Here is a 21,533-nt window from a genome sequence, read left to right on the forward strand (position 1 = left end):
TGTGAAGGACTTCAGCGAGTCTGAACTCATCCCACATTAACAGCAAGACTCCATCCAGACTTGTGTTCATTTGTGGGTGTATTCTGCAGCATTTTATTGATGCAATAATAGTGCATTAGAGATGGATTTATACTGGGCTGTCCACATATCATTCTGCCTTATTAGTTGTTCTGCAATGCCTCTTCAGTGTTACCATATAAATTGCCATTTGGAGGGGCACTCCTGCACTGTAGCACAACAAAGGTGAGACAAAAAAACATTAAAAAATAAACTGCAACATTTGTGGTTTAAAATGTTAACAGATTTCAGGAGGAAGTTAGAGGACATGCACTGATTGGAAATGAACAGTACCAAAAGCAGGATGTCATATAACTGTCCCAATACCACCATGAGCAAAAATCATCCTGAATGACCAATTGAAAGGATTTCAGGAGGGACACCAAAAGATGTAACTGCCAGAGTTTTCTTCTTATTACAATAGGTTTTCTTTAGTTCAACAGACTTATCTCTTTTGACAGGGAGCACTGATAAAATTATTTCCATGCAATTTAGAAATCGGGAAGTGATACGACTCACTGCACAGTGAGCCAGGCAAAGTAGAAAATCACATTCTACTCACTGATGACTTTAATTAATATCAGGATTTTCAATGGTATACATAAATTATAATTATTGTACAAAATTTCACCCTTGCTCTCGTTTGTCCTCACACTACCCACTTTGAGGTAGTTAGGCCAAGGCTGAGAACTTACAACTTGCCCAAGGGTACAAAGAAAACCAATAGTTGAGGAAAGCCTTCAAGACTCAGCTACTGGGGTGGAGTCCAATTTTCCTCCCAATGACAACCATCTTCAAATGTTTATGTGTCACCCCCAGTCAAACTTGCAAAGATCTACCATCTGCCCAATAACAAATGTTGGAAATGTAATGAGGCTGAAGGTACTTTTTATCACCTTTGGTGGACTTGCCCAAAGATTAAAGCCTACTGGGAAATGATCTATAACGAAATTAAGAAAGTCCTTAAGTGGACATTTGTAAAGAAACCGGAGGCTTTTCTCTTGGGCATGGTCGGCCAATTGGTACCAAAGAAGGATAAGACATTTTTTATGTACGCAACCACAGCAGCAAGAATCCTGTTGGCAAAGTATTGGAAGATGCAAGAATTACCTACTCTGGAAGAATGGCAGTCGAAGGTGACGGAATATATGGGACTGGCAGAGATGACCGGCAGAATCCGTGACCAGAGGAAAGAGACAGTGGAAGAGGACTGGAGGAAATTTAAAATATATCTGAAAAATTATTGTAAAATTGTGGACTGATAAGATGTCAAGGGGTAAGAAACAAAGAACTACAGCTGTAAATCTTAAACTTTAAGTAAATTTAAAAGGGACTTGATTAAAAATTGACTGATGAGTTGCTCGAAAAAATGGCAAAATAAGGATGTGGCGAAGGGAAGGCATGGGGAAGTCAAATTTTTGTTGTATGTCTTTGATGTTTGTGTTTTGTTTTGTATGGTCTTTAATATGTGTAAAAACTAATAAAAATATTATAAAAAAAAACAAATGTTTATGTGTCACTTCACAATTTCACAACCAGCATCAAGAGAAACAATGAAGAACTGCATTAAAACTGTATCTAGACATCCTTATAGCAAATGTTAGCAGTATCATACCAGATGATAAGGACCCCCAAATGTCAATAATGCTCACTTTCCAAACACCACCTGTAGTCATAGCCAACAAATCCAGATGTTGCTGACCTAAAACTTCCATCATCCATGACCATTGGCCTTGTTGGCTGGAACTGAAAAGAGATGGAGTATAACAACATTCGCTACCCTTGTCCTACTGAATGATAATACATTCCGGCTTTAAAGGGATACTGGTCAATCTCATGGTTCAGCATATATGTTATTCAAGGGACTTCTGATCCCATGTAGAAAGTAAAGCAATCCCAGTTTGGAAAATTAGATATATTTCATGAATCGTAAGAAATAAAGGAATCTGTTCTAGCTCCCATGAATGGTGAAGATCCTTTTCACTTGCACCAGGACTGCTTCAAAATGTGTTAATTATGTGATGGGGGGGGGATAACTTATAAATTACAATTATTAGTATCTAAACATGAAAGTTTATTTATGCCCGAAGACCTTAATCTGCTCTTGAAACTAGATCTTTATTATTTGGGTGGTATCCCCCCACCCTCTCTATAGATAGAATGGAACATCCACCCAACTCATTAACAGTAAAAAAAAATCCTGTAAGAAAACAACTGCACCCCTAGCCTTTTTTAAAAATTTGTATTTTCATTGGAACATAGGGATACCCAAATATCTTTATGGACAACCTTGGGCATGCCCAGTGATGTTTCTGGCTCCCTCACCCTTTTAACAGCAGGTCCCCACCCACCATGCCCTTCACACAACTTGTTTTTTTAAAAAAATCCTCTTTCAAAATGAAGTTCCACCAAACCAGGACCTTCAATAAACTGAAGATCAGTTGGGCTCGGATTCAATCAGGTTCTGTTTTTAAAAAAGGCTTGGCCTTTCATTCAGGCCTTTCACTTCTAAAGAGTTACAAAAGTCCTTGGTGCTTTGCGAAGATGGATTACATCTGTGTCCCACATAACAGCCCTGTAAGGTAAGCCAATGTTGTTTGATCTTGTATGAGAAGCTGTAACAAGGAGGCAGTAGCTTGCCAATGGGCACCCGGTGAGTTCATGGCATAGTTCACATCACATACTCTTTATCACTACACTGAATGCATGTTGCTAAGGGATAGGCTGATGTAAACAAAACACAATGCTATGCTGAAAAAGAAAATGGGGACAATAACACACTGCCTATGTTAAGTGTCCTTCAGCCACAGGGCAAAGAAGCAACAACAAAAAATGCAAGTAAACAGCCATTCACAGGAGAGCCCCAGGAACACAGTTTCTAAACGCAATTATAAAGCCACCTCCAACCTAAGCCAGTAGTACTGAAATTTCATAAGGATAATCCACTCAGTTAAGTTTCTTGCCCCATTGAACCCTGCCACCGCAAAGCCTTTATCTTTGATACTATTAAATGAAGGAAAAATTACCATACCAATTCAGCGCAGTTTATCTCGGCAAGATTCAAACAAAAATCCCATTTCTCCGTGGCAAAGCTACTGGCAGTTTTAGAGAGGGCATTAATTCTCCCCCTCCCAACGTAATATAAAAGGCGGGGGAGAGATGAGGATAACCGCGCATACATAGCATAGCATAGGGGAAATCCATTAGTTGCTATTTGTTTAGTAGCTATTACTGGAAGAGTTCAATGCCAAACAGCTGAAATAATTTAGTGCTACTTTATTTGCAATTCTCAAGTCATTCATCCACAGACCTATTGTGATGGGGGTGCTGTTGTTTTTAGCAATATGTAGCCTTTCAGAGGGGCTTGTTCTTAAGATTTCCAAACATTACATACAAATAAAAACAACTTAGATATTGTTTGTGTCTAAGTTAAGCTCAGAGTAGATCCACTGAAATTAATGGATATGTTTTTAATTTAATTTAATATTAATTAATATGTTAGTTGTGTCTATTGTTTCCAATGGGTCTACTCTCTGTAGAAGACTGACTTTGGATAATGCTATATATCAGTTACAAATAAATGGAATAGAAGTTCAATTAAAGGAAAGGGTAAGAAATAAATTTAAGGAAGGTTAAAAAATAAATGCAGGGAGGGGAGAGAAAGAAAAGCACCCTAATAAATGTATAGTAGTAACCCAGCTGAAGTAAATCAATATGTTCTGGTTTATAATTTAATGAAGCATAATTATCTTATGTACCATATTTTTCTGTCTATAAGATGCACCCTATTTTGGGGGGACTCAGATTTAAGAAAATGGGGGGAGATGGCCCAGAGTATGACACCACCTAATTTTTGACATTATTTTTAGGGGGGGATCTATTATACATGGAAAAATGCAATATTTATTTCATAAAATTTATATACCACTTCTTCATAAAAATCCATCAAAGCAGTTTACTATCTGCATATGCAGTGAAAGTTAACCCAAGTTTCAATTCTGTGCACACCTATCTAAGTGAACTGCATGGGACTTCGTTCTGAGCAACTATTGTATGATTGGGCTGCAACTGAAAACTGAGCCAACCCAACATGCAAACACATCAGTCAGCCACAAAGTCATTCTAAAGAAGAAACACATGTTGCAAAAGGTTTAAAGGATGCAGTACATTTAAGGGCACACCTCCCGTGGGATCTCTATCAGAGAGGGTCAGTCCCTGCCCACCTTGCAGTGGCATGCTTTAGGCTCTCAAATTTCAATGGTGCCCCGTGCAATGATAAAATTTGGTGCCGCCTGCCTCTTGCGCTCTGTTCTACATCACTGTTGTATTGCCCCCTGTGGCACCGGTGCTCAGTGCGGCCCAACTGATCACGCTACCCTGAAACCGCCTCTGTTACCTTGTCAGAATGGAGGACAAGTTTTGCTCTCACTACAACAGCCTCCTCACGTGTAACTGTCATACACTTAAATGGAAGAACATAAAGTGTTACTCAGGGGCAATACTAAGGTATGGCCTAAATTTGTTCCCTGTCCCGGGTGACCCCTCCCCTCCCCCGCTTCAAATGGAGCATGTACAGCTTCTCCATCCATGACCAAATCTTGGGTTCTGTTTCTTGGTGATGCTAAATTGTGATGAAATACCAAGAATTCTCTTTTTAAAGGGAGAGATCATAAAATATATGGGTTTTTATTGCATGCAAAGAGTAGGAAAATATTAGTGTTGCAGAATGCAAGGTCATTTTAAGACATCACAGTGCTACAGGATATAAATCATTCTAAATTGATTTCATTAAGATCCTGATTGTATCTTGGAAAACAGCAGCCCCCAGCTACCCTGCGTGTGTCTAAATCACCTCCAAATGGAATAGTGAAAAATAACCTTTGCTATTCCCATAAAGAGACCACAGAAGACACTGCAAGAGAATCAGTCTGTCTTAGGTCAGCTGCTTTGCTTTACGAGTCCTGAGAATGATCCGATCTGTGAAAGAAGCTCACTGCTATTAATGCTAATTTAATGGTGTGCTATTATGCAGTGCTACAGCCCCTCTATCTGGTAGCAGCCAGCAATCAAGCCTCCGTTTATAATGAGCTAGAAATCTAAAGTTTCAGAGGAGTGAGGGAGAACCAAACTGTGGTGAATTGTGGGGGGGAGGGTGTTTACACCCAACTGATTTCATGCCATTGAGATTTTAAAGAGAGAGAAAATGCATTATCTTAAAAGTGTCCCTTGAAGCTCAAGGAGATATTCCAATGCCTGCAGAGCTTTTGAAGACAACCGTTTAGATCTGTCAGTACAACAAAGCCAAAAGGTAAGTTTTCAGTAACAGACATACATCTTGAGAGGATTACTCATCACCATTAAAAATAATAACCGAGTTTCAAGGTCTTTAAACAAGTCATGGCTGGTGGATTAGGGAACCTCAAGTTGATGTGGACATGGTCCTTTACTTTGACAAGGTCCTCTACTTTGGGTGTATCAATTTCCCCCTTTGTCTCATTCTTTTTCTTACTAGAGTAAGGAGGTGCTCCTCAAGTGGGACCTTTTGGGATAACAAGGAAAGGAAGGAAGGAAGGAAGGAAGGAAGGAAGGAAGGAAGGAAGGAAGGAAGGAAGGAAGGAAGGAAGGAAGGGAGGGAGGGAGGGAGGGAGAGAGAGAGAGAGAAGGGGGGCAGTATGTTGTCAGTCAGGCCAATCTTGTACGGTGTTACTTAGAAAGAAGTGCCACTGATCCTGATGCAGCCTTCTTCTAAGCAAGCAAGCAAGATCACTTGCTCCTAAATAAGTGTGCATAAAATTACAATCCTGTACACCAGGGGTAGAGAATTGCCACTTTGACTAGGGAGTGAGACGTCCCACGTGTCAGTAACTCAGCATCACTTGACACAAGGTGATTTTCCAAGTGGGCCCGAACCTCAGTGTTTAAAATCTCTGACAGAGGACAAGGATCCAGAGATCACGTTAAAGGTGGCCAAATTTTGCATGGTTGCCATAAAACTTAGGGAACAAGACTAAGGCATTAGAAGCAAATTATAGATAATATGGTAGAGATTAAGCCTTAAACCATATTTTAACTGCTGCCATAATTGCATTGTTTATCGTTATATTGATTGTTAATTTAAACTTAATTTTATTGTGTTTCTGATCTGTTTAGCATGGTATGTGAGCCTGGTCTGGGACCGTAATAAATTCAATTCAATTCAAAGGTGATTCATCTTCAGAGGGAGAATCTCAGTCTTCCTTTGCAGGTGTAGCTTGAATTTGAGTTGAGCGGCGAAAGGATTTTGTTCCTTTGAAGTCGTGGCTCAAAATGCTGCAAGTTTGTTCCTCCCCATTGCGCATCCCCGTTGCATTCTCCTGCCACTGTTCACATCAGAGTGGAGGAAGGGATGCCTTCACCTGTTTATTTCTTTCCACACACCACGTGAAGTTTCTTTCTGCATCCATGCTGTCATCAGCACATGCAAAGATGTTGTCTGACGTGTTCACACCACAAAAGAATGGCAGTTTGCATTTTGGAATCAGACGGAAGCTGATTTAAGGGAAGGTACACCAAAAAGGATGGGACGCAGGTGGCGCTGTGGGTTAAAGCCTCAGCGCCTAGGACTTGACGATCGAAAGGTCGGCGGTTCGAATCCCTGCGGCGGGGTGCGCTCCCGCTGCTCGGTCCCAGCGCCTGCCAACCTAGCAGTTCGAAAGCACCTCCGGGTGCAAGTAGATAAATAGGGACCGCTTACCAGCGGGAAGGTAAACGGCGTTTCCGTGTGCGGCTCTGGCTCGCCAGATGCAGCTTTGTCATGCTGGCCACGTGACCCGGAAGTGTCTTCGGACAGCGCTGGCCCCTGGCCTCTTAAGTGAGATGGGCGCACAACCCCAGAGTCTGTCAAGACTGGCCCGTACGGGCAGGGGTACCTTTACCTTTACCTTACACCAAAAAGGAGTATTTCTCCAAAAGCTATGGGATACAGGTGGATTGTGGCTAACATCATGTGAACCTGGCTTAAAAATACTTGTGGTGGGAACATGCTGGAGCCATAGAAAATGGTGATGTGAACACACCTTTAGGGCGCACTCCCACTTCTCCCTTTTCTATTTAGCCTCTTGAGTTTACCTTCCGGCACTTGACATCATAGCATGCAAATCAATGGACAGATGGGGATGGTTTGGGCTATACCACACTGAGGGCATTAGGCCCATGGGCTGCAGGTTCCCCAACACTACACACACTTCACATGGAAATAAGTCCCATGGAACTCATCAGGACCTACCTTTGAATAAGTATGTATAGAGCAATCAATTGGAGCAAAGTGCACTAGTGATTCAGGTGTGTAGACTAAGAATTAAGGACAGGGTGCCTCTGAACAAGTGGTTAGTACCAGAACCAAGTTCACGAGTTCTTTCATGCAAAATTTCAATTCTGCTTCTCACCTAAGCACTGTGTTTCAGCAACTTAGGTTTTTTTTTGGGTGTTGCTGTAACACAACTGTGTATGTGTGTGTGTGTCAGAAATCCCTTGCCAGTCTCCCCCAAAATATCTACCAGTAGATCCCAACCTATCTTCTGCCTACCTCTGCTCTATAATATACACAATTTGTTTGAGTCTTTGCTGTATATGGATTCTATATAATGCACACTATCTTATATGTGGGTTTTAAAGAAACTTAAAATCCAAAATTGGGAATTTTTGCACAAGTCCATCCATTGTCAAAGTACCTCCCCCCCCCCCACATGCACACATAGAAGCTCCATCTAAAGAAAGGTTTGCCCCCATTCTCAGCAAGGAAAAGAAAACAGCTGGTGAAAATTTGCATAGATTAATTATTTAAAAGGAACATGTAACTATTTTGAGATTACCCACTACATCGCTTTGTGGAATAGGGCAGCCAGATGCAGAACAGGAAAGGAGCTTCTGCACCTTTGTAAGCTAAGCAAGCTACTGAAATCCCTGCATCTATGCAACTATTAAAGGTTGATAAACTGCCACCATGCCTTAAATAAGAGATTGATAATATATTTTGTCTACATAGTGCCCTTTTTGAGTGTATGAAATATTTCACATACATAATGTCAGCACCATGTTCCACTATGTTTGGAGATGTCCCACTATGTTACTGCAGATGGAAGAAGATGCTGAGCAATGTTACCTTGCCCAAATGCAGCCTAATCCTGTGTATGCCTGCTTAGAGTAAGTCTCACTGAGTTCAATGGGGCTTACTCTCTCAAGCAGGTTTGTTTAGAAATGTAGTAGGCATAGAAATGCCATGGCAGAGGTGAAATTTGAACTGGAGACTTCCTAGTTCACAGACAAGCTCTCTGAATGTGACCTACTGGCTCTCATTTCTAAATAGTCTCTCAGACCCAGATATTATGTTCTTAAGCCTTAAGAACTTCAGAGCAGTGAGATAGTAGGCAGCACCTCTGCCTCCTGGTGCGGGGCTCAAAAACGATCCATTTGCTTAACTTCCCCTTTCCTTTGATTGAATAAAGCAAAAATCCAAATACCTGCCCAAAGCAAGCACACCAAATGTTGCTATTTCGAATCTTGCCTGTTCCCTCACTGACCAAGCTTTGAAGGAGGGTTATGGCCTAGATTGTCACTGGATTAAGGTGATAATACTTAAGTTCCCATTGTTCAGTCCCAGCTCCTGCCCACCTAGCAGTACGAAAGCACATCAAAGTGCAAGTAGATAAATAGGTACCACTCCGGTGGGAAGGTAAACAGTGTTTCCATGCACTGCTCTGGTTTGCCAGAAGCGGCTTAGTCACGTTGGCCACATGGCCCGGAAAAACTGTCTGCGAACAAACGTCAGCTCCCTTGGCCAGTAAAGCGAGATGAGCGCCTAACCCCAGAGTCGTTCGCGACTGGACCTTTATCTTTTTGAGACATAGCCTCTGATTCAGTTGGAAAGTTCTGTTTCTAATCACTGCTCGCAAAAAACGGTCTTTAGCTGTCAACATGATAGCACAGCAGAATCCTTCAGAGATATGACCCAAGTACAAGCAGTGTAACAAATTATTCCGCTTATTTGGCCAGAGCACCAAACTACCACATTCTTGATAGAAGCTGGAATGTCTTAGGACCAAACTAGGCCTGACACAGGAGATCTATACAGTATAACCTGACACCCCCCCTTTACAATTCAATGCAGTTATGGTGAGGCCTCCAAATTCATTTGGAGTGGGGGGGGGTGCAAAACAAAACTCTTTGCAGACTGTATATCACCCCCAGTTTTGTGTTCTCCATGCAGGAAAATTTACATAGACCTTTCCTCTGCAAGTAAGAAAATAAATTAGGAGGCCTGTTTTTATCAGGAAAATGCTTTGCTGGCTGCTGCTCTGATCAAATTCAGAGGCCCCACAGTTGCTCCCCCCCCCATCATGAAATACTCCATTTGTCTCCTATGCTACATCTAGTTTGGTCATTAATGCACCATATATAAGTCCAGGTCAACTACCAGAGCTGCCAGTGGGGCGACTTTTGGGCACACATCTACTCGCAGAGGTCTTCATTGATGCCCACAGCATCCCCAGAGTCCTCCATTGGAATGAGGCTGGAAACAAACATTCTGCTGTAGCTAATTGAGTAGACTGCATCATGTGTTTGGTTGCAGTGTGCCTGTGGCAACCCCTGGTCTACTACACAGCCAAGTTCCCCCTCCCCAAGACATTTCGCTTCCCCTAGCGACCACACAAGCTGAGATACGTTCTCCAAGATGACATGTGGTGACTCAGGTGATGTCAGGATGTGGCCCAATACACACTGCACCTTACCACCCTGTGCGCAGAGTGCAGAAGACCTTGGACAGAACCTCTTGGCATATACAAGCTTTATTGGTGTGTGTAAAAATATCCCTGTTCCACATCAGCCCCCAGGGATTCTGTGCAGACTGGTAGGCCCTGTACAGAGAACTGCTAACTGGCTGCCTAGGGAGGCCCTTTGCAAGAAGCATCCCTGGAGTGGGCCAGGGCATCGGGTACTAGTATTCTATTATTTTGACTGCAAGGCTTTTGGGAAGACCTCTGGAGAGCCACTGCCAGTCTGCATAGACAGTATTGAGCCAGAGGCACCAAAGGTCTTCCAAAGGGAGCTTCTGGTTTCTGTTCCATTACCACCACCTCTGCCCTAAGGTGCCATATGGATGTAATGCCTCAGGTACCAAAATGCCTTGGGCACTCTAAAAGATTGCATTGTAGGCTCGGTTACATACAAAAAGGGGGCAGCTCCACCTCTTTACCTCTTGGTAAAGTGCCCTCTCATGGGCCTTCTTCAGCCTATGGGATGCATTATCTTCGGGGAAACTTTCCAAAGGGTGTATGCTAGTGATCAGGAGCAAAGGTGAGTGGAGCAATGAACACAAAATGTACCCTTGAAAAATATGCTAGCTTCTGCAGCCACCTACAGACCCCTCTCTATCCTTCAGCCAAACAAAAAACACCCAAGGGGAGGGGTTCAAAGCAGGGCTAGCAGGGGTGTGGCTTGAGAAGGGGTGTGGCCTGGGGAGAATCCCAGAGGTCAGGTTAAGAGGGCCCCCAGGCCTGATCTTCCCCAACCCTGATGCAGAAGAATACAGGTTTAATCACTGACATCTCTAGTTAAAAGTAGCCCATATTGAGGTAGATGAAGTGGTGGGTTGTTGTTGTTGTTGTTGTTGTTGTTGTTGTTGTTTGATGCAGCAGCATTGTCTGCTCATATGCAGATCTGTATTGTTTCAGACATAGGATTTCACTAATACGTTTTCCAAGAGGCAGGGTTCAACTCAGAATGGGCTTCAGTATATATTTGGATGTGTGTCTACAAATTTAATTATTCTGTTTTTTTAAATAAAAATTGCTTTACAGTATTTGTAATCCAGTGTGTGTGTGTGTGTGTGTGTGTGTGTGTAATAAGGATTATTAAAAAAAAGCAGAAAGAAACATATTTCTGCTTAGAATTCCAGAATGTGTTAATAATTCCTTTGCATGCTCAGGGCCTAATCTGCTGTCCAATGAAATAAATGCCTTGGCTTCAGTTCGGTTGTGATCAAGGTCTCACCACACTGGTAAATGATGTGTCAACTGAACTGGGAAGTGTTTTATGGGCTGTGAAGAGAGCAGGCTTTCAGCAGTGTGCGCCTTCGCCTCTGAGGGGTTTACTGTCCATGTAAACCTGCTGCTGATCATTCCCCCTCAGCCCTATCATCAATATTTTAAAATTAAATGTCTCATTAAAATACAACACTATCTCAATAAAACTCCATAGAAATCAAAATATTAGATTCTTCCCCTCTCCCCTCAGAAAATCCAAAAACCCAACCCTGATTTCTTGAAATGTAATAGTCGTGTGTCAACATTCTCTCACTTGTTACACCCTTCAAAGCCCTACATGCCAAGACACTCTGGTGTTTCCAAGGCTCCACCATACATTCTAGCATAACACCAAGAAGCAGAATCAATGGCAGGGACAAACAGATGAAGGGAATGGAGGCAAAACCAATCCCAAACTGGGCTTCCCTGGGGGGCAGTCGTAACCTTATATCAGGGCACCCTTATACTTTATGCCATAATAAAATGAATGGTTCCTAGGTACTCCTGAGAGGCAAAAAACAAAACAAAAAACATTGCTCCTGGGGCTTCCCCACCAACCATGTTTCTGCCTCCATGCACAAGAATCCCATGTGAGGGGAGGAGGGCAATGTGTCTATGTGCACTCTTTGCAAAACACCCACAGGGGCCTCTGCAATTTAATGGACTTCTTTCCACACACACTCTTCTCATAATAATGATGAGCATTTACTAGCTACACATAATTGATTGCAGTAGGTAAGCTTTATATTTCTGAATGAGAACGAGAAGGAAATTAAAGCAACCTCGGATAGCAGTTCAGGCTCATAGAAAGATCTTTCTCTGTTCTATTTCTCAAAAGGGTATTGATTACAATTTCTGGAACATTGCTCTATTTTGGCTCTTCTGCATTATGTGATCCAGCTTTGGCTGCTCTTTGTTTCTCTGCTAGGCCATAAATTAATGCAAGAGGAAGCAGTTTCACTGCGCTGATGAATTCTTGCTGGAGACCTAGTCTGAGTATAATATTTCAGTTTTACATAGCAACAAAGTCACTGTAGAACCAAAAATATCAAAGGGGGATGGACTCTAAGGCTATCAACTAGTTAGTTTCCTCAGTCAATTGACTGTCTTGCTTGTGTCTGATTAAACAGCATCATTAACAGATTAAATATTACATTATTATACCAACTGCAAGTGATCTTCTGAGGAACTGAAAGCAGATTACTGTTTCTCTAAACTAAATAACGCAGGCAAGTGTTTGGAAAATTAACTGCAGCACATCAATTGACTGAGGAGCTGCAGAGGCATATACTGTATGCAACAACAACAGCATAAAACAGGGGCGCTTCTAATTTCAATCCAGTAATCAATTTTTAATCTGCAGTGCATGAACCTGTCGATTTATGTACTGATTTGATCAATGCTTTCAGCCCTAGAAGAGCATATATTATGGGGAGGAGGGAATAGTTTCACTTTATAGTAGGAACTCTTAAAATAAGGTTAAAGGGGTGTGCTTTTCGTTTAGTTAATATGGTCTCCGGTTCAGGATATAGTTGGTTTCTGGTTCAGGATTAGTTCCCTATACAGTCATACCTCGGATTAAATATGCTTCAGGTTGAGTACTTTCGGGTTGCACTCCGCAGTGACCCGGAAGTAACGGAAAATGTTACTTCCAGGTTTTGCCGCTCGCGCATGCGCAGACGGTCAAAATGATGTCACACACATGCGTGGAAGCAGCGAATCGCAACCCACACAGGCACGGGTTACTTTCACTTCAGGATGTGAACGGGGATCTGGAACGGACCCCGTTCATATCCAGATTACCACTGTAATCCTGGAGTCCCCAGTCTTTGTTTTGTATTTTTAATGCCAAGGCTCCCTTCAGTGGTTTATAGTTTTGAGTTTCTCTCCCTTTTGCTGCACAGAAGATGGAAAATCACCACCACCTCTTCTACCAGAGTCTGCACTCTCATGCAGGGATGGGGAATCATTTGCCTTCCAGATGTTCTTGGACTTCAACGCCCACCACTCTTGACCATAAGCCATGCTGGCTGGGGCTGAAGTAAGTTGTATTCCAACAACATCTGGAGAGCCACAGTTTCGTCACATCTGTTCCATTTTTGCAATCAGGGCAGATTTCCAATCCTGTAACACTCCTACCCCACCCCATAAAATGGGACCAGTTGATGCTGAAATGCCAAGTTGTCACTGTGCAAATGGAATTCTCCTGTTCAAGAACTCTTATGGGGGGGGGGGAAACCCCTCACTGCTCTAGTCATTTTCCCCCCAGTATGACTATCCTGTGTGAGGCTGCAAATGCTGGTCCATTGAGAAGCTATTCTTCCAAGTTTGCTGCCCTCACCAAGCCTCCTGGCAAGGAAACATTGTATTAAAATTACAGTTGTACCTCTGGTCACAAACTTAATCCATTCCAGAGGTCCGTTCTTAACCTGAAACTGTTCTTAACCTGAGGTACCTCTTTAGCTAATGGGGCCTCCCATTGCTGCCACGCCGCCCACACATGATTTCTGTTCTCATCCTGAGGTAAACTTCTTACCCGAGGTACTACTTCCGGGTTAGCAGAGTCTGTAACCCAAAGTGTTTGTAAACCGAGGTGTTTTTAACTCGAGGTACCACTGTATTATAACACACTGCCAATACAAGAGCTTTGATTAAACTTTGCTGCTCCATCCGGTATGTACTGAGGGCAAGTGCTCCTACTGTTCCACCCTAGTGATGCTACTGCTACACTCCCAGCCTCTTGTTACCATATACAAATGGGTGTGTTGCCCTGAAAGAAACCAAAGCAACTACAGAGTCCATTGTTTGTCTGTTTTCATTCTTCACATCTACAACTCAGGCTTCCTTTATGCAAATTTAATAAATAAATAAAATTGTGGCAGCTTCCAACAACCTTGTGTCCTCCAGATATTGTTGGACTACAACTCCCATCAACCCTAGCCAGTGCAGGCCAGGAAGGAAGAGAGTTATGAGGAACAGTTGAGAAAATTTGGTATGTTTAGCCTAGTAAAGAGGAGATTAAAGGGAGATATGGTAGCCATCTTTAAACATCTAATGGGCTGTCATGGGGAGAATGTAGCAAGCTTGTTTTCGCCTTCTCTGGATGCTAGGACCTGAACCAGTGGATTCAAGTTATAAGAAAGAAGATTCCGACTAAACATCAAGAAGAAATTTCTGATGGTAAAAGCTGTTTGACAGTGGAACAGACTCCCCAAAGAGGTGGTGGATTCTCCCTCCTTAGAGGTTTTTAAGCAGAATTTGGATGGCCATCTGACATGGATGCTTTAGTCGAGATTCCTGCATTGGAGGTGGTTGGACTAGATGTCCCTCGGGATCCCTTCCCATTCTACGATTCTATGTAGCCCTACAAATTTTGGAGGAAATAAGTTTGGCAAAGTCTTCGTTATTGTGGCCGGTGTCTCATTTTGAGTCACCTATGTGCTAAGGAATAAAATTAAAATAAGATTCTGAATTATCTCCAAGGGGGCTCATTGCATATGGGTCTTGCTTGTTTCTACAGATAAAGAAGAGTGGGTGACTCTGAGTAAATGATTGTTCATTGTTCATAACAGCTGTAAGAGGAAAAAGCTGAGGGAGGGGGGATCCCTTTTAAAAACCCAACAAAGGTCTCAAACATCACTTCACATGAATTCATATCAGGCACTCCTCTTTCAAAAACACCAGGAAGACATTCGCAAGGCCTACCTACAATACGATATCTCTGGTGCTTATATGCCCCTTTAAACCACCACGGCTTCCCCTAGTGGATCCTGGGAAATGTGGTGCTGAGAATTCTGTGAGCTATCCTGAACCTTACCTTTCCACAGCACTTCCATTTTCAAAAATATATTAGTAGTTAAACAGATCATTGCATATTTGCCTTTAGTGTGTGCCTTTCACTCATCAAGACGGTCACACAAGAATTTGCTCAGCATTCTCTTATATATATATTCATATTCACACAATACTGTAGACCAAGTTTTTATATTTTATTGCTATTATTATTATTATTATTATTATTATTATTATTATCAAGAAACAGAGTCATAGGAAGAGCAGAAACATATAGCTGAGTCCAGAAACTAATGTATTTCAATGTATTCCTTTTATCAATGTTTCCCCCCTTTCCTACAAAAGGCCTTAAAATGGAAGGGGGAGAATTGAGGATCAAAGTGAGTGAAAGATGTAGATATCAGGTCAGAAGGTTGAACACCCACCAAGGAAAAATTACAGTATCACTTCCACCCTGTTCCCACTGTAGCCTGATAGAAAGATTATGTGAAACAGAAAATTGTGCTGCTTTGGGGAGGGTGGGGGAGGGAGAGGAATTCCACATGCCCTATAAATTCCAATCCTTTTTTATGTAATCTATTTAATCTCCCGTTAATGATAATCACAGGCTATCAATGTGCTCAAACAGGGTCAATTTCTGGTGGATTTGCACTTCTTATATTTTGTGCTTTAGCAAAGCTGCAGGGGGGCAGGGAAGAGCGAAGAGGGAGGGAACACAAAGGTCTAAACTCTGATTTAAACAGTTATATTAGCAAGATCTGGACGAAGGATTGCTTGCAAATATAAACAGTCCTTGAACATATGTGTGCCATGTGTGTGTGTGTGTGTGTGCGTATTAGAGAGAGAGAGAAAGAGAAAATGGGCTGGTTAGGGTGGATAGTATGTCCTGCCAGCTGACAGTCATCTATTAAGCAGGTTCTATAATCTAAGGACTCAGCAAGGTTAGAAAATCATAGTGGATTTACCAGTCTTCTTACAGACGGAGTTGGATTGGGGGAGGGAATTAGATGGGGAGGAAAATGGGCTGCAGGGTAGCATTTCCAAATTTCACAACATCCTGCCTGTCCAGCAGCAGACAATAAATGCATTTGTGAAATACCAGATAGGTTTCTGCTCTGAAGGAGCTTCAAACGCAAGAGGGGGCATAGCATGAAAAATCAGGCAGTCTCTGGAGGGAAGCAAGGAGAGGAGCGAGGAAGGTGTGTTTCTGCATTTCAGCTTCATTTTCTGTAAAGGAATGAACACCATCCCCAAATCACAAAAAGGACACTAGCCAAATGCAACTTAACAACCTTCCAGCTGCCTCTTGCCTGTTGACCACAGGATATATTACCTCTCACTGACCATCTCATGTACTCTATCCTCTTGGGCTGATTCCCCCAGGTTAGTTCCACACACACCCTTTGCTTGATTTCCTCAAACCATAGCATCCCTTGGCTCCCACATATTGCTCTTCAGCCTAGATTATGAGCAGCAAACAGCTTTAAAGGAATATTTGAGAAAGAACAAAGAGGGAACAAATTATTTAAATAAGCAAACCCATCAGATTGGGAAGAGAGTGCAGGGTAATAAAATTGGTTCAGAATGGGATTTACAGTGCAAGTCTATGTCTGCCTACTCAGAAGTAAGCTCTGCTGAGTTCTATGGAACTTACTCACTGGTAAGTACAGGATTCCCATCTTCATGTAGCAACCCAGCTTCTAGCTTGCTCTGCCATATCAAAGAAGACAGACAAATACCCAGTTATGATCACAGGCCCTCCACTCCTTAAATAGTGGTACCCAGAAGTTGGCTGAGCAGAGAGAGAGGATTGTGATGATATTTGTCCTAGATAACCTTCACAAGAGAATGTACCCAATCCTCATTTTCAAATGAGAGGGGTGAGGAGAATGGATTGGGGTGTGTGTGTTAGTGCTGGAAACCAATAGCCTAGTAGTCCAATAAGAGGGGGGAGGAAAGATCCCCACCCATCCACCTATCTGCCTAGGAAATATCCCCCCCACTATATATATATATATCTCCTTCATAGATGCACTCGTTTGATGAGGCTGGAGCGAGCCTCACAGGAAGAGAAAGGCGACTTCCCTGAGCTGATGCATATATTCATGGGGTGTGCTCTCTCCTCCTGAAATGGAATTGGGGCTCATTATTTTGCAATGGCGCAGCACCCTGGGGAAGGGACTGTGGATCACAGTTGGGCTGGAAAGCATTTCTTGTCTTGTCTTTTCTAAAGGTGGGAGGGGAATGGGGAGGTGAAGACAAACACACCAGCACAGAGGCACACACCCCTTGTCAAACAATCCTGAGCACAACCTAGCCAAAGCTCCAGTCCAAAGCACTAGCTCTCAGTTTTAACTTCCTCTTCATCTCCTTATAAGCCACAGAACCATCAAGGTCAGCATTTTTCTCCCTCCAGCCCAGGACGCTGACAAAAGCCCTTGAAAGGACCACTGGTGATGTCCCCAAACCTGCTACATTCCCTTTTCCTCTTGAATTGGGTGTGTGTGTTGTTTTTGCTTTGGAGGGTGGGGGTAAGGCAAAGCGAGAAATGGAGAGGTCTCTTCTCTCTGGTTGTGTTGTCTTGTGAATGAATTCCACCTCCAAGGGCCCATTAGGAGAGTTACATCTCCATCATCATCACCATCACAAACATCCAAAAGAGGAGGGAATATCTCCTGAAAGAATCCAGGCTGGAAGAAAAGTCCACACAAACTTCAAGGAAGCCTGGATGCCTTTGCGTATCTGCACCAAGTTACAAGCACTCGAAATCAGGTCTAGAACAGAGACATTTCACCAGCACCCCACCCCCTCCATATATATATACATAAAGAATCACCCATACGCCAACAACCCGGATTCCAAAAAAGGGAAGGGGGAAGCCTTCCCCCTATTGACGCAAAGCAAGAAGTTTGGTCTCACTTACGGTATTTGGGGCTGGTGTTGGCCTCTGGCGTGGTGGTGGTGCTGGCCTCTTGGAAGGGGGATAAGGTCCAGGACGGAGCAGAGTCCTGAAGATAGGTCTTGTAGGAGGAGGTAGTGTATGCCGCAGTGGGCCAGATGGGCAGAGGCTGGGTCCCAGGGGTGCCAGGCGCAGGGCGGGAAATCAGGATGGTGGTGCTGAAAGGGACAGCGGTGGTGGTGGTGGCAAGGACGGTCGGGGGCGCGACCGTGTGGCGCGCCGTGGTGGATCTCGGCAGGCCGGCGCGGATCGGGCCCCGGGTGCCCGGGAAGCGGGTGGGCGCCTTGGTCATGGTGGTGAGACGGGTACTTATCCGATTGGGTGTCCTCGACGTGGTGGTAGTGGCCGTGCTGCTGGTGGTGGTGTCCACGCTTTTGGGCGGCGTGGTGGGCTGCTTGGAGAGGAAGAAGGGGTCCTGCTCGATGCCTTTGGAATCCATCAGCTCGGTGGGCACGTACTCCTTGACGGAGCCCACCACGATCCACTTGAGCAGCATCAGGCTGAGCCCCAAGCCCACGAAGCCGATGAAGAGGGGCACCACGCACAGCCACGTCTGCTGCCGGTTCCACACGATGCAGTCGCTGCAGCGCACCTCGCGGGCCGCCGGGTCGGCGCCCCCATCGCCGCCGCCGCCCGCGGGACCCCCGGCTCCGGCCGCCGCCCCCTCCTCGGCACCAGCTGCGGCACCCGGAGGAGAGGAGACCCCTTCGCTCATCCTCCTAGGGGCCTGGCACACCCTCCCCCCGGGGAAAGAAAAGGCATCGGGGGGGAGCGAGAAGCATGCGGAGCAAAGGCGGCGAGGGAGGGGGCGCGCAAAGGCGAGAAAGAGAGCGAGCGAGCCACAGAGGGAGGGAGGGAGGGAGGGGTGGGGAGGGAGAAAGAAGAAGATCCCACAGAACGGAGGGGGAAGCTGCCGTCAGTTACCGAAAGGACATTTCCCCATTCAACCTAGAGCTCTGTAACCCCCCCGCCATCACATATACATCCACACGCATTCACACAACCGCTGCTGAATCAGCTGGAATGGCCGAGCTCTCCCCATCCTCCAGCAGTGCTGAAGTAGCCTCCTTTTTTACCTTCGATTCCCCCCTTACCCCCCCCCCAAATAAATGAAAAATCCTCGGCGCTTCTTCCCGCACGAACCCAAAACAGCAGTCCCCAAAAATCCACCTCCTTCGATGGTGATGATGATGATCCTTGGGTGCTGGGGCTGGTGTGGTGCTTTTTCTGTCTCCCCCTTCTCGTTCCTAGCCCAGAGATCCGCATTCAGCAACAATCACGAAACCCATTTCTCCATATGGAAGCGGGAGTGGGAAAAACAAGCTCCTCTGGCTCCTGGTTTTGGGTGGTGATGTTGAAGATGCCCCCCTTTCCACCCCACCCCCCAAGCAGAAGCAGCGGCGGCTGGAGCAGCAGCGGCGACATTCCTCGGCTGCTGGGCTTTCTTTCCTTCTTCCCCCCCTGCCCCCCACCTCCTCCTCCTCCCCGAAGCGACGGAGCAGCAAACTGCACCTGTTATTCAGCAGCCCTGCAGCCAACCCTTGGACAGCACTTTAAAGCGGAGAGACCAATCCGAAGGCAGCGCGGAGGGAAAGGAGAGCGAGCAAGCGAGCGAGCCGAGGCGCAGACGCGGCGGGAGAACCGGGAGCCGCTGCCGCCGCCACCACGAGCCCGGCATTGCTGACAAGTCCAAGGCGACATCCAAACTGGATCCGGATCCGGGAGGGGGAAAATAATCATTAAAACAAAGCTACTCAATCAAAGGAGCTTCCAGCAGTTACATGAAGCGGGGAAAGGGGGTGGCTAATGCGGAGGGGTGGGAAAAATCACACATACTGTATATATATTCCTTATTGGGAATAACAATCCTGCCGAGGGAGGCGGCCAGGACTGTTCCGCGCGGGTCTCGGCGCTCCCTTTGGCCGGGCAGGCAGCCCTCTTTACCGGAGGCTGAGTGCTCCTATTGCAGCATGTTGGGGGTGCGGGAGAGGCTGGTGCGCTGAGAGGTAGGGGGGCGGAGGCGAGGATGCCGCCTCCCCGTGGCCAAGCCTCGGGGTGGTTTCTTTATTGCGCACAAAGATAGCGGAACGATCCGGGCAACCCCCCCTTCGGAGTGGGAGGGGGAGATCCGGTAAGGAGTGGGGTGGGTAGGTGGATGGGTGGGTGGGCAGCCGCCGCTGCCTGGTCGGTTCCGGAGCGGCTGGCGTTCCGGGCGAGTCTTGCACTCCTACTGCGGCTGCATGCCCAAAGAGGCGCGCGGGTGCGCGGAGACGGGGAGGAGCCAGCAGGGCGCGGCGGCGGCGGCTACACCTCTGGCGCGGAATGCCTGCCCGAGCGGGTGGCTCGAGCGCCGGGTCCGGGACTCGTAAAGGCGCATGGACTATCGTTGCAAGGACTAGTTGCTATAGACAGGCTTGGGAAGGTGAAAAGAAAAAGAAGGAAAGAACCAAGTGATAACGCAGAGTTCACTAGGGCAACTCACTAGGCAACAGGGGTGCCAACTTGAATAAAATATTGGGGGGGGGGAGGTAAGCCCTACCCCACACAATCGATCACAAGACTCGGTGCGCACAGATCATTTGAATGGCAATACCCATCAACTTTGGGGGTGGGGCCCCCGCAAATATTTTTTGGGGGAGGGGGCAAAGGACCTCAGCCCCTAGGAGTTGGCTCCTATGCTAGGCAAGCCGCTAGCTCTCTTTGCCCCCATTTCTTGCTTTAGCTGAGATTCCTAGATTGCAGGGGGTGGAGTAGATGATCCTTGGGGTCTACCATTGTAGGATTCATCTGCAAGGTAGGGACGGGCATAGCGAGTGATTTCCTTTGCTGGGACGTTGTGAAAGATTACCATAGAAAGGTATCAAGTATTTATGTTACTACCGCCTACAAGGTCGCCTAAAAAAGAAAGCAAAGACCTGTAGGATCAGACCATCCAGTCCAGTACCCTGCCTCCAAGAGCCAAATGTTTATGGGAAGCTCATAAACAGGAAAGGAGGGAAGAGCGTTTCCCCCATTCATTCTTATGCCCCGGCTTCAGAACACGGAGATTCCATTTAGCAACCGGAACTAATGGTCATTAATCTCCATGGCTACTTCTTTTTAAAAGCCATCTAAAAGGTCTTAAAACACTGTGGCATTGACTTCCATAAGTTAGTGCTATGCTGTGTGAAACAGAGGGTGGTATTCAAGTTGGTTTTACTCACAGTAGACCCACTAAAATTAAGGAACCTTACAGGGCTCACCCACACCTCTATCCTGTGATCTCTAGGCATATGGGTTCTAGAGGTTTTTCTTTACTCCCACTACTTTCCCCCAGGGAAACGCACTGTTTACAGCTGAATTGTGAGAATAGCATTAATCGTGATTTCTGTGGATTTGTCACTGGGCAAATGGAAGAGTTGATGAACCCTTAGTCATGTTCATGAATTTCAGTGGTTCTATTCTGAGTAAAGCTTGGTTGAATGCCACCCAGCACTTCCTTTTGCCTGTTCTGCATTATCTTAAGAGGTCTAGTTTTACAAGGAAAAACTTCCTCTATCCACTATCAGCACACCATTCATAATTTTATAGTGTGTCCTCCTTCCATTGTCTCCTCCACTCTAAACTAAAAGTCCCAAATGATGTAGGCTTTTGGCACAGGACATATATTCCCACCCCAAATAATT

General features: G+C 45.1%; 1 protein-coding gene across 2 annotated transcripts in view; it reads right to left on the minus strand.

The window, feature by feature from the left end:
- The window catches only part of NRG3 (neuregulin 3), a 618,135-nt gene extending 598,093 nt beyond the window's left edge, over positions 1 to 20,042 (minus strand). The window contains exon 1 of one of the 2 annotated variants that reach the window (XM_081913619.1): positions 17,833 to 20,042. In XM_081913619.1, the coding sequence (XP_081769745.1) occupies positions 17,833 to 18,583 (751 nt within the window). In that variant the 5' untranslated portion in view covers positions 18,584 to 20,042. The remainder of the gene's footprint in view (positions 1 to 17,832) is intronic. The other variant, XM_081913618.1, reaches the window with a different exon arrangement.
- Between the last annotated feature and the right edge of the window lie 1,491 nt (positions 20,043 to 21,533).

Source organism: Podarcis melisellensis (assembly GCF_964234715.1).
Source record: "Podarcis melisellensis genome assembly, chromosome: 5".
Classification (NCBI taxonomy): Eukaryota; Metazoa; Chordata; class Lepidosauria; order Squamata; family Lacertidae; genus Podarcis; species Podarcis melisellensis.